General features: G+C 48.1%; 1 protein-coding gene across 1 annotated transcript in view; it reads left to right on the top strand.

The window, feature by feature from the left end:
* Positions 1-14,866, top strand: part of Kank4 (KN motif and ankyrin repeat domains 4) — a 63,267-nt gene that overhangs the window by 30,631 nt on the left and 17,770 nt on the right. Inside the window, exons 2-6 of the mRNA XM_021161381.2 lie at positions 1,231-1,313; positions 6,710-8,626; positions 9,801-9,912; positions 11,963-12,181; positions 13,388-13,475. Coding sequence (XP_021017040.1) covers positions 1,298-1,313; positions 6,710-8,626; positions 9,801-9,912; positions 11,963-12,181; positions 13,388-13,475 — 2,352 coding nt within the window. The 5' untranslated portion in view covers positions 1,231-1,297. The remainder of the gene's footprint in view (positions 1-1,230; positions 1,314-6,709; positions 8,627-9,800; positions 9,913-11,962; positions 12,182-13,387; positions 13,476-14,866) is intronic.

Here is a 14,866-nt window from a genome sequence, read left to right as displayed (position 1 = left end):
CAGGCCACCCCAAGACCCACCATCTCTGTGGTCTTTGTTGACTCTGACTTGTCTGCTCCAGTCTATTCTCTACCCGAATCAAGCACTTGCTGGTCCAGTAACCTGTTAACTCCAAACCCAGTGTGATAAGAGTCAGCCTCAGAATTCTTGCAGGAGCACCTCTGCTTCCACAAAACATGTGTGCCATTTGAGGCTCAGCTGGATGTCGGAGAGGCCCTGTGACTGGTGCGTGGAAACTGTGACAGAAAGCCAGGCACAAGCTGGGGAGGCACCGTACTCTTAGGGTTTATGCCACGAATAGTATCTGGAAGTCCTGAATTTCCCTCTTACCTGGCAGGCACTAATGTCATCCGTTCTCCTGTGCCCACCCTGGATGTGTGTGTTCTAGAGGGTCACTCCTCATTCTTAGACCCACATCGTTAGCCCACTGTTCTCTGTTGTGGCTCTTGCCGGGCACATTAACATTCCTCTAACAGCTCTGCATCCGCTGTTATGGCTAATCCATCATTCTGATGTAAATTGACTGATAATCACAAAAAGCCAGTTTCTGGCTGGGTCCTTGTAATGGGCTAGGAGATAGAGAGGGTCCTGGGAATGGGTTAAAACTTTGAGGACTGATGGTCAAATCTTAAGGTTGACAAATTCAGAGTAAGGACAGTGTTCCCATTGGGAAGTTTCTGATATCTTCTGGCCAAATGGGTCACACTTCCCCTCATCGCCATGGTTATAAACCACCCCTCTGTGTCAGTCCCTCGTCGACGTGGTTATAAGCCCCCCTCCATATCAGCTCCTTGTCTGTCTTGACATTATCTAGTTTTGTCTCGAGTTTGATTGGACTGCCTCAGATGACCTCAAATTCATCACAGGATGGATCCCATTCTCTTACCAGGTTGGGGGAGGAGCCAGACATTCTTGGCTCCTTTCAGCTCCATCAGTAGTCTACTGAGGAGCCTCAGATACAACAATTCACCTAGCCTCAGTGGCCTTGTTTGCCAAACAAGAGCTTGAGCTAAGTGCCTCTTTTAGTGTCAGCTAGCGCTAGCGTTCCATGAGGACACACCCAAAACCTGACTCGGGAATGTCTAGCTTTTCAGCCCACCTTGGAAAGCTGGTTTGTGGCCATCTCTAGGAGAAAGGCCCAGCTGACGGTTACTTTCTTTGTGCTGTTTCCTCAGCTTCAACGTATTCCAGCTCTGGCAGGGCTGACAGTCTCTTTTTCTTTTCTTCCAGAACTTTCCACGAATCTCGAAGACTCGGTGGATGTGGAGTACCTGAGATACTGAACTTTGTACTCACGATGGAGAAGATAGATGGTAGGCAGGCGGTTTTCTGTTCCCTGATTCAGAGGGTTAGTTGGTTTGGAAAGGGTTAATCACCACCAGTCCCAGGGATGACTCTGGAGAGGTCTGCAGGGGAAATTCTCCCAACAGCCAGTGCTGGGGACCCAGAGCACCTACTTCAGCTGTGTACCGGAATGAAAATGGAGACTTGTAAAGTACAAAGCATCAAACATTCTTCAAACGCACGTGAATTCTTTTTTTTCTTCTCCTCTCATCCAAGTACGAAGAATGAAATAGGATGTCTGGCGTCATTATCTCTGAAGGACTGTGGAAGCTGTTGGGGGCAGTATTCTGGTTTAGGCCAGGGTGACTGATCTCCCCTGGGCCCATTCTTGTGGTCTCCCAGATGGCTGGACCAGGCCTGAATGGTTTAAAATGGCCTTGTTTGCGTGTCTGATAGTTGACTTCTGGGCCATCGGTGATGACTTAACTACATGTCATTCATCATTCAGGAGGATGGCTGGGGCGTGGGGCCATGTAGATGCAGAAGAGCGAAGCACAGGCAAACTCCCCTCCCCCAAACCTGCCCAAATCTCAGTGGGCAGTTAGTGTTCACATTGCTGTCTTTGTCCTGATCGTTGACTCCTAACCCTCAGGCGAAACCAGTCACAAGGACAATCTATGAGAAGAGTTACCCAGTGGTGATATAATATTGGGCATTTTCCCAAACTATCTGCCATACCTCATGTATACATGGCTATTAATGCTATCATCCAGGGCTGGTACAGAAGGACGCACAATCATTAATAACACAAAATCATTAATAACTAACATTGTGAGCCAGGCGTGGTGGCACGCGCCTTTTAATCCTAGCACTTGGAAGTCAGAGGCAGGTGGATTGCTTTTGAAGCGCGACTCTCTAGTACCTATGGGTCTCCTATAGCTTGCTTTTCTTTTTCCCTCTCCTGATTCATTGTCTGGTTATTTGGGGCATTTTCACCCTCCACCAAAGACCAATCCTCACAGAGTTAGATAGCCCAGAGAAAGAAGGGGCAGCTGGTCCTCCTCAGTCCCGTCAGAATCTCCCCATGTCACCTACCCACAGAGTCAAACAGCCAGGCATCACATTCCCTACTTTACAGAGGGAAAAACTGAAGCATAAAGAAAAAAAAAATGAAATTCGTTTTCCAGAGCCACATAAGTGGGTTTGTTTTATCGGTTCTAGCTTTCATCTTGAACAGAGATAATTCTACATACTTCTTGCCTTGGGGCCATGCCTGTCACCAGATATAACTAACAAGAACTCAGCGTAATATGAGGTTCGGTCTCATGCATAGGGGCTTGCGCTCCAGCGTTACTCTTGCCCTGGGAGAAAAGGCAGAATGCAGAGGGTAAGGATCACCAAGTTGGTATGTGAGTATGGGTGTGGCTATGTGGAGGAAGATGCCTCTTAAACAGCTCACCTCTTAAGAAAAGATACATTTGGGCCAGGGAGATAGCTCAGAGGTTGGGAGCACTGGCTGCTCTTCCAGAGGACTCTAGTTCAATTCCCAGCACCTACATGGCAGCCCACAACTGTCTGTAACTCACACCCTTGCACAGACATACATGCATGTTGGGGGTTGGTAAAACACTAATGCATGTGAAATAAAAAAATGAAGAAACTTAAAAATAAAGATATATTTCATTTATGTGTATATGTCCAGGTAGGCATATTCTCTGTGGGTGCCCTTGGAGGCCCACTGGAGGTAGAGTCGTTTGTGAGCTGTCTGACATAGGTGCTGAGAACAGAACTCAGGTCCTCTTGAAGAGCAACAAGCACTCTTAACTGCTGAGCCACTTTTCTGGACCCCTAAACCTCTTGCCTTTGACATCTTCTCAGTTCCAGGCTCCTTTGGCTGCTCTTGGCTATCAGCTGAAATATTTTGCCTTTCAAGAGTCTGTTTCATATATGATGTTATGTAGTCATGCCCTAGATCTGCTGTTCCCAGAGGCTGCTGGGAAACTCTGAGCATTTCTACCTAGAGGCAGTAGACTGCTACAGTGAACAGTGCAGCCTCTCCTTTAGAAGTCTCTGCTTTGGCTCACAGGTCTCCTCACTTCCCCTTGGACAGATATCTCCTCTCTGACTTGGTGTCTCCTTTAGTCCAGGGTCCTTCTGAGTGGACCAGCGGGCTTCAGAGTACAACTTGGGAAACTAACAGAAGCAAGAATGAGAATGTTCCCGTAACTTCACTTGCAATGACTCTCCTTGAGAAGTGGGGGAGTTGGGGGGAGGGGATGTTGTGTAGGTAGATGGGAAGGCATGTGGTTATGTGGAGATATTTGGGTGCCAGGGTGCACTGACCCCTTGTCTATCTGAAGTCTGAAGCAGCAGGGACCATGGTGTGACTCAGAAGTTCACCCTACTCTCTGCTGTGGCTGTGAAAACCACCCACAGGACCGTAGGTCTATTTAGCCATAATGTGATGCAGAGACTTCCTGTGTCAAGTTGCCTCCATCCCGTTCTCTAGAGATGCCTAAACAGAGGACCACTGAACAGGCATGTAGCACTGCTGGAAAGAGGAGTCATTGGACACACAGCCCCAAGCCCTCTCCCCCAGCAACCCCATCATTAGTGTCTTCTTAAAGCCCACCACTTTCCCTCCGAATAACTTCCTGTTTCTCTCACCTTGGTCATATCAACAACCCCTCTACTGGTCCCTGGCTTCTGATGTATCTTTCTTTTAATCCTTGACAAGAACGTTCATTTTGAGCTGTGCAGGATGATACTCAACTCTAGTCCCAGGGCTGCCGGGACTGAGGGAGGCAGAAAGAGTAATAGATAATTCAGGGCCAGCCTGGGCTACACACTGAGACCTTATCTTAAAACCAAATGAAACCAAAGCAAGCATAGATCTAGTGAATTCTGTGACCTAGCCAGTAAGTCACGTGGTTGCCATGCATACAGGCTGCTCCAGCTTTTCTTCACCTTCTCCATTTTGTCTTTCCTTACTCTTCCATCCCACACTTTAAGCTGCAGCCATATTGACTTATATCCACCCCTGGCATGCTGTGTGAGCTCACAGCTCTGAGTCTTTGCCATTTCTCTGACCTCTACCTAGACAATGTCTGTCCCGGCTGTCTGTTGCTGGAACGCAGACCACCCTGAAACTTAATGGCTTCCCACGGTGTTATTGATTACTGATCCATACTTAGCTGAGAGCCCCTCCCTTGAGGATCTGCCTGTAGTTAGATGTTACTTGGTGACTTTTATACTTAGGCTTGACCTTGGGCTAAGGTGGGTAGCACAGACTTTTTCTTTCTATCCGTCCCCTCTTCACCCCTTCTCCTTCTCCTTCTCCCGATAACTTCTCTGGGACACTGCCTAAGCTTCCTCACATCATGATGGCCTCAGAGATCTCATAGTAGCTACCATCTCAACATTTGTGCATTCTGAGAGGCCCTGGTAGAAACTACCAGTCTCCTAACTTTTGAGTTCTCTTAGCATCTTCGTTACCGTATTCTTTTGGTCAGAGCATCGCAAGCCAGCAGAGATTCAAAGGCATAAAGGAATAGCTTCCTCCTTCTTCATGATTAGCTTGCTTGGCTAATGGGGCTGGGAGCCAATGGAGCCATCTGGGAGATAAACTGCTTCAAAGTCATTTTTTGCCCTCTTGTTCTGGCAAATTTCTATTTGTTCCTATAATATCCTGTTCTATGTTACTCTCGTGAAGTCTCCCTCCATTAGCAAGGTAAAGTTTTCCTCTATATCCAAGAAAACATGTCCAGAGAAAGGGAGAAGTCGGTCAGTGAGGAAGACCCCTGTAGACTGTGCCCAGCACATTGCACTGCTTGCTGCTGCCTTATTTGACCATGAATCCTTTGAGAGAAGCGGCTGCTCCTGGCTCATCCTTGTGTTTCCAGAATGTAGAGTTCAGCAACTGACACATAGGTCCTCAGTAAATAGTAGGTGAGGTAAGTTGACTGAATTGCTGAAGTTTTATATTTTTGCACTAAAACCCAGCAATCAATCCCAGCGAATGTGGGCAGGCCCTCCTTCATTCCCAGCGGTGAGTCACATATGTTGATTTCCACCTTGGGACCTCAGTTCTTTATATTTGGGTCTTCCACAAAAAATAGCAACTATAACACTGAGACTGTTTATCATGTGCCAGGCATGGGACGGAGTGTATGATAGTAATTATTAATTCATCAGGCCGCACAGTAATCTTATATTACCTATTATTATTTTCCCGTTGTAGATGATACTACACAGAGAAGCTGGTAAATTTCCCAAGGTCATGGCGGTTCCGATATTCTTTTTGATTCTCTGTTTGATTTTGTTTTTTCTTTTGAGACAAAGCACCACTCTGTAGCTCAGGCTAGCCTGGAGCTTGAACTCCTGCTTCATTTAGCCTTTGAGTCCTGAGATTACTGGTGGGCACTTCCACGGCCTGCCAGTCTCTGTATTCTTGACTTCTGAGCTTAGTTTTCTCAAAGCGTGTTCTCACAGAGGTAACATGGGTGCCTGTCTTATGCAGAGCATCTCGGAGGATCAAAGACTATTTAGCCTGGGGCGGGGGATGGAGAATCTCTGTGCAAGTCTCAGTGACTTCAAGTAGTCATTAGGCTGACAGGTTCCTCACGTCATCTGTGGGAGTCAGGAGGGAGACTGACTCCACCGTGGGTCAGGCTTCCCTAAGAGGCCCTGGGCTCCACATCTAGGAAGATGTGTGTCAGTCCCTTTCGACATTTACGGGCTCTCCTCCCTCGCCAGTTGTTTCACAGCCCATGCAAACTGTGGTATTTCCTCACAAGCACAGGTGGAACTCACATTGTTACCCCATACTCAGTTTAGGGAGAAGAAACTTTGGGTAGCTATGATCAACTGCTATTTCTCTTTGGTGTTTAGGCAACCAGAGGCTTAGGCACACTGGGAGCGTAAATAATGCAGGAATCATAAATTATCAATAGCTTAGCCTTTTGCAAGATTTACTGGAACTAATTTAGGCATACCAGCTTCTTTCTGAACGCTGAGAAAATTGTCTGTTTTATCCTTCAGAATCTTCCATATGTGTACCTGCCGGTTGGTACCTTTCTCTAACAAATGCTTGGACTTCAGTTCAGCAGTTACATGATGCAACCCCCCCCCAAAAAAAAACCCAAACAAACAAACAGTGTGAGACAATTTTGTTTTCGTGGTCTGCAGGCAGGTTCATGATAACAATAACTGAGGCTTATTGAAAATAAGAAAGTGCAGACGTTGGCTAAATACACATTGATTTGATAAGATGCTATCCTAGCACAGGCACTAAGTCCATAGGCTCAGCGGCACCCTTCAGAGGCTGGACTGCTGGAGAGAAATCTCATAGGATAACGTGAGGTCACAGTCACAGATAGCCTCAGTTTAACTTTGTGCTTCTTTCCTTATGCCTTTTATCTCTTAGGCAAGGACCAGTCCTCTCAGGGGGATGAAGAGAAAGAGCCTCCAAAGAGCTACCCTTATTCTGTGGAGACCCCGTATGGTTTTCATTTGGACTTGGACTTCCTCAAATATGTGGATGACATTGAGAAGGGACACACCATCAAAAGGATTCCGATCCACAGACGAGCCAAGCAGGCTAAGTTTAGTACTCTGCCCCGAAACTTCAGCCTTCCCAACAGTGGGGACCGCACCCATGCTGTTCCTCCCCAGCAAAACTGGTCTCCTGTGGTACCCAGAAAGATATCCCTGGGGATCCAGGAGCCATCCCAGCCACTGCCACTGGGTGATCTCCCCCAGGCCTCGGTGCAAGGCAGTGAGCTGAACTACCACAGGAAGGCCCTCTTGGCAAAGGATGCCAGGCAGGTGGAGGCTGGTTCTCTGGAGGATGTAGGGAGTGGACGGCCCCAGCTGTTGAGAGCATCCAGCATGCCTGCTACGCTACTGCAAAACCAGGTCCCTGAAGAGCCCAGCCTGACCTCAGGCCCTTCCACACTTCTTGCCCTCCCTCTGCTCCAGGATGAAGGCAGTGTGTATGATGGTGCCTTTGACCCTGCAGAAGGGCTCATGGGTTTCCAAGCATCGGCCCAGTCAGCAGACAGGGAGTTGGGGGAACTAGAGCCAGCAATTCCAGAGCAGGTCTGGGAGGGGGCTGAACCAGAAGAAGGTGACCTCAAGGCTTCAAGTCACCTCTCTCAGCCAGGTCCTTCCTCCGCAGTCCAGAGTATCCCCATGGATCTAGAGGAAGTGGAAATTCAGCACGACATGAGAGAAGCAGAGCTGGTGTTAACCCCTGGCTCCGCCACTCCCAGCCCGCCCCCTCTGCCGTCCCCCATCCTTGAGAATGATCTCTCCCTGGACGAAATCGAGCTGAGCATCAGCGAGATCCCACCCCCTCCACCCATAGAAGTGGATGTGAGGAGCATTGGGACCCGGGTAACGGAGGAAAGCCTGGGCCTGCTGGAGACTGATACCAGCAGTATCTCCAGCCTGAAGAATCAGGTTCTGGCCCTTGAGGACAAATTGTCGGGGAGAACAGAAGAGCTTGCCCGGGTCAGAGCTGCCCTTGAGCAGCAGGAAGAAGAGACCAAGGCTAGGGAACAGAGGATTCAAGAGCTGGAGTGCACTGTAGCCCATTTAGAAGAAAAGCTTAGTCAAGAGAGGGCCAGCGAGGCTCCGGACAGGACTGATGCCATGGTGAACACTGACCCTCTACATGAGCTCATCCCCCGAGAGTCACATGATAAGAACATTGGGGTCAATCTGCTGAACACTCCGGATCCTGAATGCCGGGCACCAAGAGCAGAAAAGAACGGCTTCCCATGGGTCCAAAATAATCACAAGCAAAGCTCTCCGAGCCCCGAAGAACCCGTGCTGCCACCCCAACTGTCACTGCCAAGGGGACCTGAGCAGGTCCTCGCCTCATCTCTGTGCAGCTGCCTCTCCATGGAGCTCCGGATTGAAGAGGAGGGTTCTGAGCAGGAGGGAGGCCCACAGGAGGGAGCTGGGGGCTTGAGCAGGGCAGCAGGAGACTCTTCCTGGAGCACAAGAGAATCTGCTCCCGTGATCAGGGAGGAGGCCAGCTCAGAGCTCCCCAGAGCAGAGCGTCCAGGAAGGCCAGCCAGTTCCCCACAAGATGCCACAATCGGGCAGTATGTGAAGAAGATTCAAGAGCTTCTGCATGAACAGTGGAACTGCCTGGAGCATGGCTACCCGGAGCTGGCCAGCGCCATCAAGCAGCCCGCCTCCAAGCTCAGCAGCATCCAGAACCAACTGCTCAGTTCCCTTAACCTGTTACTCTCTGCCTACTCAGCTCAGGCCCCAGAGCCGAAGGAAACTCCCGCCCCTCCCCCCTCCACCCCGCCCCCACCGCCGCCGCCAGGTAAAATATTCATGCTCACTTCTCCTTTATGTGATAAATTGTAAGGGATAAGAGGCTTTAATTCTACGAGCACGTTTTTGAAAAAAAAAAAAATTAACAGCCCCCCTACCCATGGACTCGGGAACAAAACGTGATCTGTAGATGCCTTGCTGCTGGATTGTGTCCTGCTACAAGGCCACCCTGTACAGCTAGATAGATAGCACAGGCCACAGAGAGGTATAGAGGAAAAAAACATTTGCCAAGCCATAGCCTGTAGAACTGAGTTTTCCCTGAGGGCACCTTGTCTGTGATGCATCATGTACAGACCACGTCTTGGGCCGAGAATGACACTGCCTGTACACCTCCTGGGGTGTTCGTTCTTTGCCAATTCCCACTTTCCTTTCTGGCTTTTCACATCAGAGATTTTTCTCTAGCTTGAATTTGGAGGAGCATTATCATGCGATCTGAAATCGTTCGTTTAATATTTGGTGTGAGAGAAGATAAGGAAGAGGGAGGGAGGGCGAGGAAAGAGGAGGGGGGTGCTCACGTGTGGAAGTCACCCCTTAGTCACCCTGATCTGAAACCACTAAGTCATCACACACACTCTATGCTGTTGAGTATAGCTCAACTGTATAGTGCCTTACAGAATACAAGTTGGCTTCCTGCCACAGGTCACAAATCCGCTGCTAAACTTTTCTGCTACTTCCAGATTTGCCTGTGGGACACTGTCTTCCATGCCATCACATAGCACCAAGTTTGTGACCTGGTTCATGTACCAGTCATGAGTCCAGTGTCATCACAAGTGACAGCTTGCATGCTATTCAAAGGACCCTTGAGATGTCCTTGAGTAGAGATGAATATAGAACCTTATCTACAGATCTGAGCTCTACCATACTGTTCTGTGTGCAAGTCTGAGCTCCAGACTCCCCAGCCCTGAGATAGAGACAATGCCAACACCACACACGTGGTTCTGAGAAGTGTTCCAATAACTACTCTGTCATCCACACAGAGAGAGGGACAAACATTGAGCATGAGGGCCTCTGGCTAACAGCCCTAGAACATCTGCTCTGCATTACCTGCCCCACCCTCTGCCCTTTCTCCTTTTCCATATATGCATATCCTCTCAAAGCAATAATCCTAGTTTGAATAAATACACTAAGGTGATTCTAACCTGTGATATTGTGTGTCTGTCTAGAGATCTCTCCGTCGACCAGCCTTAAATCCATAATGAAAAAGAAAGACTATGGCTTCCGTGCAGGAGGTAATGGGACCAAAAAGAACCTTCAGTTTGTTGGGGTTAACGGTGGGTAAGCATCACGTGTGAAGCTCAGACTGCCTTCCCTGCTACCTAACCCGCTGTTGTCCCTAGGACCCCTTGCCTGGGAGACATATCTGTTTCTCATTCTCCTGCAGGACTCAATCCCCATGGCCTGTTAAAACTCCACATTGGGCTTGCATATGTCTGACTCCTTGACAGCTATGCTGGTCTATTGGAACCTCTACTTTTAGTATGGCTTATCCTGGTCTCTCCACGGCCCGCCTCCCGGTGGCTTGTGGGAGTTCAGGGTCTTTAGGTCCTGTGAGAGAGGTCTCTGACTTGAACACTACACTGAAACCAGCGCAAGCATGGCTGGTTTGTCAAACTTCAAACTTGATCTTTGTTTATTTCCAGTGCTGGGACTTGAACCCAGACACACACTAGCAGGCACTCTGTCTGCCACTCCACCCCCAAGCCCAATCCACTTCTTCTTTTCTCCTCCTCTAATGCACTACAAATCCAACCAAAACCATTGGTGCGGAGCATGAGTCAAGCCTTCTCTAGGCTGGGAGACTGAGCATCAGATATAGTCACATGCCATCTAACACCAAGAATGCATTCTGAGAAAACCATGCCTGGGGATTTCATCACTGTGTGAGCATCAGAGGACTGCACAAGCTAAGTCCTCAGTAGCATCACTGAATGGTACAATCTGGTGTGCATGCAGTCTGTGGTTGAATGATATGTTCTTAAATCATACATGACTGCGTACTAAATTGGTCATTTCACAAGTGTTCATTAGAAGACAGCTATATGCTAGGTGACAGGGTGTTGAAAAAAAAAAATCAAGTGAATCCCAGTTGCTACCTTTTGCTCACAGGTAAGTGAAGAGACAAAGGGAGCCGGGTGAGATGGCTCAGCAAGTGAGAGTGCTTGCCACCAAGCATGAGGACCTGGCTGACTCCCTCAGATTGTCCTCTGACCTCTGTACACACACTGTAATGTGTGTAAATGTGGGGGNGGGTGGGTGGGGGGCTCAAATAAAAAAATAGATGTAATACAATTTAAAAAAAGAAAGAAAGAAAAGGAAAAAAGAAAGGGGCCTGGAGAGATAGCTCAGCAGTTAAGATTACTGGCTATTCTTCCAGAAGATCCAAGTTCAATTCCCAGCAACCACATGGCAGCTCACAACTGTCTGAAAGTTGTGTTCTAGGGAATCTGAATCTGACACCGTCAAACACCAATGCACATAAAATAAAAATAAATAAATTATGAAAGAAAGAAAGAAAGAAAGAAAGAAGGAAGGAAGGAAGGAAGGAAGGAAGGAAGGAAGGAAGGAAGGAAGGAAGGAAAGAGGAACTGCTAATTGGCAGTTCTCTTGGCGAGGAAGTGCGGGATGATACAAATGCCTGAATGGGTTATACAGCCCAGACCAGGAAGGGTCCTGAAGGCTTGCTCACCTTCCTTTTTTCCTGTTTCCTTGCCCTGTCCAGAGAGTCTTCTCCTGGCTAATCCTTAGTATTTGGAACTCTAGAACCACAGTGCTCATTGTGGATGTATATCAGGGGCACCAAGCTTTGAAAATTCTTGATTCCAATCATGGAGACTGGTGCAATTAGCTTGGGGTACAACATTCTCCACAAACTAAGAATGCTAAGTATTCCAACGTCCTGGTGTGTCACTGAGGTTAAAAGCCTGTATTACACACACACACACACACACACACACACTTTATTTTTGAGACAGGATCTTACTATGTAGCCCAAAATAACCACACACTGAGACCTCTTGCCTTAGTCCCCTGAGTGTGTACCACCATGCCCAATTGTAACCCATGTTCTCTGCTTGAAGCAAGTCTTCCTCCCTTTAGTCTTGTTCACAGGCATTCTATTTGTGGTTAGTATCGCATAGATCCTGTGTGGAGCAGGTCCTGAGGGGTTTACCAGATGTAATCTTGGCTGGAATAAGGGGGCTAAATGAGGAAATTTAAGGTGGGTCCTTAGACTTGGGCTTCTCTCAGAAGCATGTACTGGTGTTGGCATTGAACCACCGGCCCTGGTCAAGAGGGATGACCCAAACGACCTTTGCCTCTTCCGTAGCTATGAGACCACGTCTAGCGAGGAGACCAGTGGGGAGGACAGCTCCCCTGAGGATTTGTCTGACAGGGAGACCGAGAAGAAACAGGATTGCTCAGAGTCCAGGGAAGACAGAGACTTGCATCCCAGCTGTGAGGCTGGGCAGGGAGTCCCTGAAGGCACCAGAAACTCAGGCCACGCAAGTGATCATGGGGAGGAAGTGTCTCATCTGAGGGCTGAGAGGTGAGTCACGTGGGTAGAAATGGGGCACATGCTCCTCTAAAGAGGGGCAAGGGCATATCTCTGCTTTATTTAGTCCCTTTTATGTGTGTACATTTTTACCAATCCATTCAGTAATGTTCGTTGAGGTTCTATTTTGTGCCAACTCCTTTGCCGGGTAAACTAAACAGATGTGACTCTTGCCTTCATGAGGCAGAACCCCAATGGGCCAAGTTTTTCCTATATATAAAACCAGCATCTGTTGGTGCTATGAATAGGACAGAGTTGACAGGTATTATTTTATGGAATCTTCTCTGCTGTCCTGGAAGGTAGACCTTACTGCAATCCTTGCTGTATAGATGTGGAAACAAAGGCTTTGGGAGATGACGTGATACCCCTGAGTAGGGCAAGGATTTGGGCCCAGGTCCTCCTGATTCCCGCACAGACTCTTCTATCATGGAGTTGCTGACAACACCAGCACAAACTTGCAGTTCCATACTTGGACCATCAGGGTCATTAATCGACATTAATCGTCACCTCAGTGTCCTCTTCCAGGAAGCAAGCATTGCAGCCAAATAGGTTTGATCTAAGGACTGTATGAGGAAATGCTGTGAAATGTCCAGCCCAGAGTAAATCCTCAATATGTAGAAATATGCCAAGCAGAACCAGTGACGTCACCTCTGCTATCCTCAGCCTGGGTGTGGGGGATGTAAGAACTGAGCTGACTGCCAAGCAGGCCCACAGGCTGCTCCATTGCAACAGCCCAAGATGACAGAGGATGTCCTCACAGTAATGGGACAAGTGCTTGTCACTGTGACCCGCCAGCCTCACAGGTTCTCATTGTACCCACTTGGTTCCCAGGTGTGCTGTCCTTCCTGAAGGACTAACCCTAAGAATCTACCGGTATGGGTTGGGTTCTTTGGATTTTTCTGTGCACCCAGGAAGAACAGCAGCACTTTTTTTCCTGGCGGGGCAGTAACTACCATTGGGCCCTTGTCCTGCATCTTCCTCAACTGCTCCAGTCCCTGCCAAAAGCTGCATGAAAAGCCAGAGCCTGACCTTCAGAAGCCCTCAGATGCCGAGCCACAAGAAGCTATGAGCAGCCATGTTGTTTAGGGATTTCCCTCATTGTGGAATAGTCGCCCACTTGATTGAGCTGCTGAAAGAGGAGAATAAAAGTCCTTCTTGTCAATGCTTGAAGCTAATACATAATCTCTCTCTCTTCTTTAGATATAAACCCTCAGAGGAATTTCTTAACGCGTGCCAGACACTGAGCCAGCACCTGCCGGAAACTGGGGACACCACCAAGCACCTCCTGGTACTCAGAGTTCTCAGTGTCACAATGGGGATGACTCTGGTCCCTTACCTAAGGCAGTGGTGAACGTGCACACACAGACCCTCTCTCCAGGCATTCTGTGGTTTATCCAAATGCTTTCCCTTCAGGAGATGGGCTAGGCTGAGGAAAGAGTAGGGTTCGTACACACAAGCAAGCTAGCCAAGTCAGCTGGTGGCACATGCCTTTAATCCCAGCACTCAGGAGACAGAGAGAGGTGGATTGCTTGAGTTCAAGACCAGCCTGGTCTACAGAGCACATACCAGGGTGACCAGGGTTACAGAATGCTAGCATTTTGCCAAGTATTTTTAGAAGTCATAGCCAAGAGTCTACCACTAGACTCCACCGTGGCTAAGGCTTAAGCTTCAAACTGTCTTGCAGTTCACAAAACCATGGGTAAAGTAGGAAGGGCACATGGATGTGGCCTGGGTCTTCCTTCCAGTTAATTCAATGCCCAGGGCCTGGTTTCCTCATTAGTAAATGACAGTGATTGGTAGCCTGTCTCCATCATCACCCTTGAGCCCCCACATTTGATTCTAGTAAACCATTGCTTTGTTTAATGTGTATTGCTAGGTTAAGAGACCAGAAATAAGAACATACCTCCATTCAATCTTTCCCACCCTTAAATCCCACGGAGATTTGAACCTGTAATTCCTATGTTCTATTTTTAATCAAGAGCTACTGGCCTGGGCCAGGAGGAAACGCTTTCAGAGCCCATTTGTTCCCTCAGCAGAGCAGCCCAGAGATCAAACCAGTCGATTCAACTGTGTTTGTTACCCACCCAACCCTTTGTTTTGTTTGTTTGTTTTTTAATTTTTTATCTTAGCCGATTTGGCAAATAGCATTTCCCAGACTGCTCAGGAGCCCATACGTGAGGTGGCAGTTGATGGAGACGCCTGGTGCTCAAGTTACATAACTCAGCTCTGTTCTGTTTGTTCATTCTGAGATAAATCCTCCCACAGCCCAACCTGATCTCAGACTCACTGAATTGCCATGACCTTGAGCTTTCTGATCCTCCTGCCTCCACCTGTCACTGTGTCTGATTTTAAGTGGTGCTGAGAACTGGGTGCTTGCTAAGCAAGCACTAGACTAGCTTTGTCTCTTTGTTTAAAATCTACCGCTGTATTCCGTAATACCAGGACCTTCCTCTGCATTTTCTTGATTCCCTAGATCGAGAAGATAGTCTACTATCTAGAAATGTATCAGCCTTGAATCATTCTTCCATTTCTGTTCTGCAAATGTGACAAATGTCTATGCATATGCAAGCTTAGCACCGCCCCCCATGAAATCAAACCTTAGGATGTGAATCTCTCTCACCTTGCCCCTACTTGAGAGACAGTAGGTTTTTAAATTACCTCACCCTATAGAATCCTGAA

Source organism: Mus caroli, chromosome 4, assembly GCF_900094665.2.
Source record: "Mus caroli chromosome 4, CAROLI_EIJ_v1.1, whole genome shotgun sequence".
Lineage (NCBI taxonomy): Eukaryota > Metazoa > Chordata > Mammalia > Rodentia > Muridae > Mus > Mus caroli.
The sequence above is the reverse complement of the archived record's forward strand: the minus strand, read 5'-3'. Positions and strand labels throughout refer to the sequence as shown.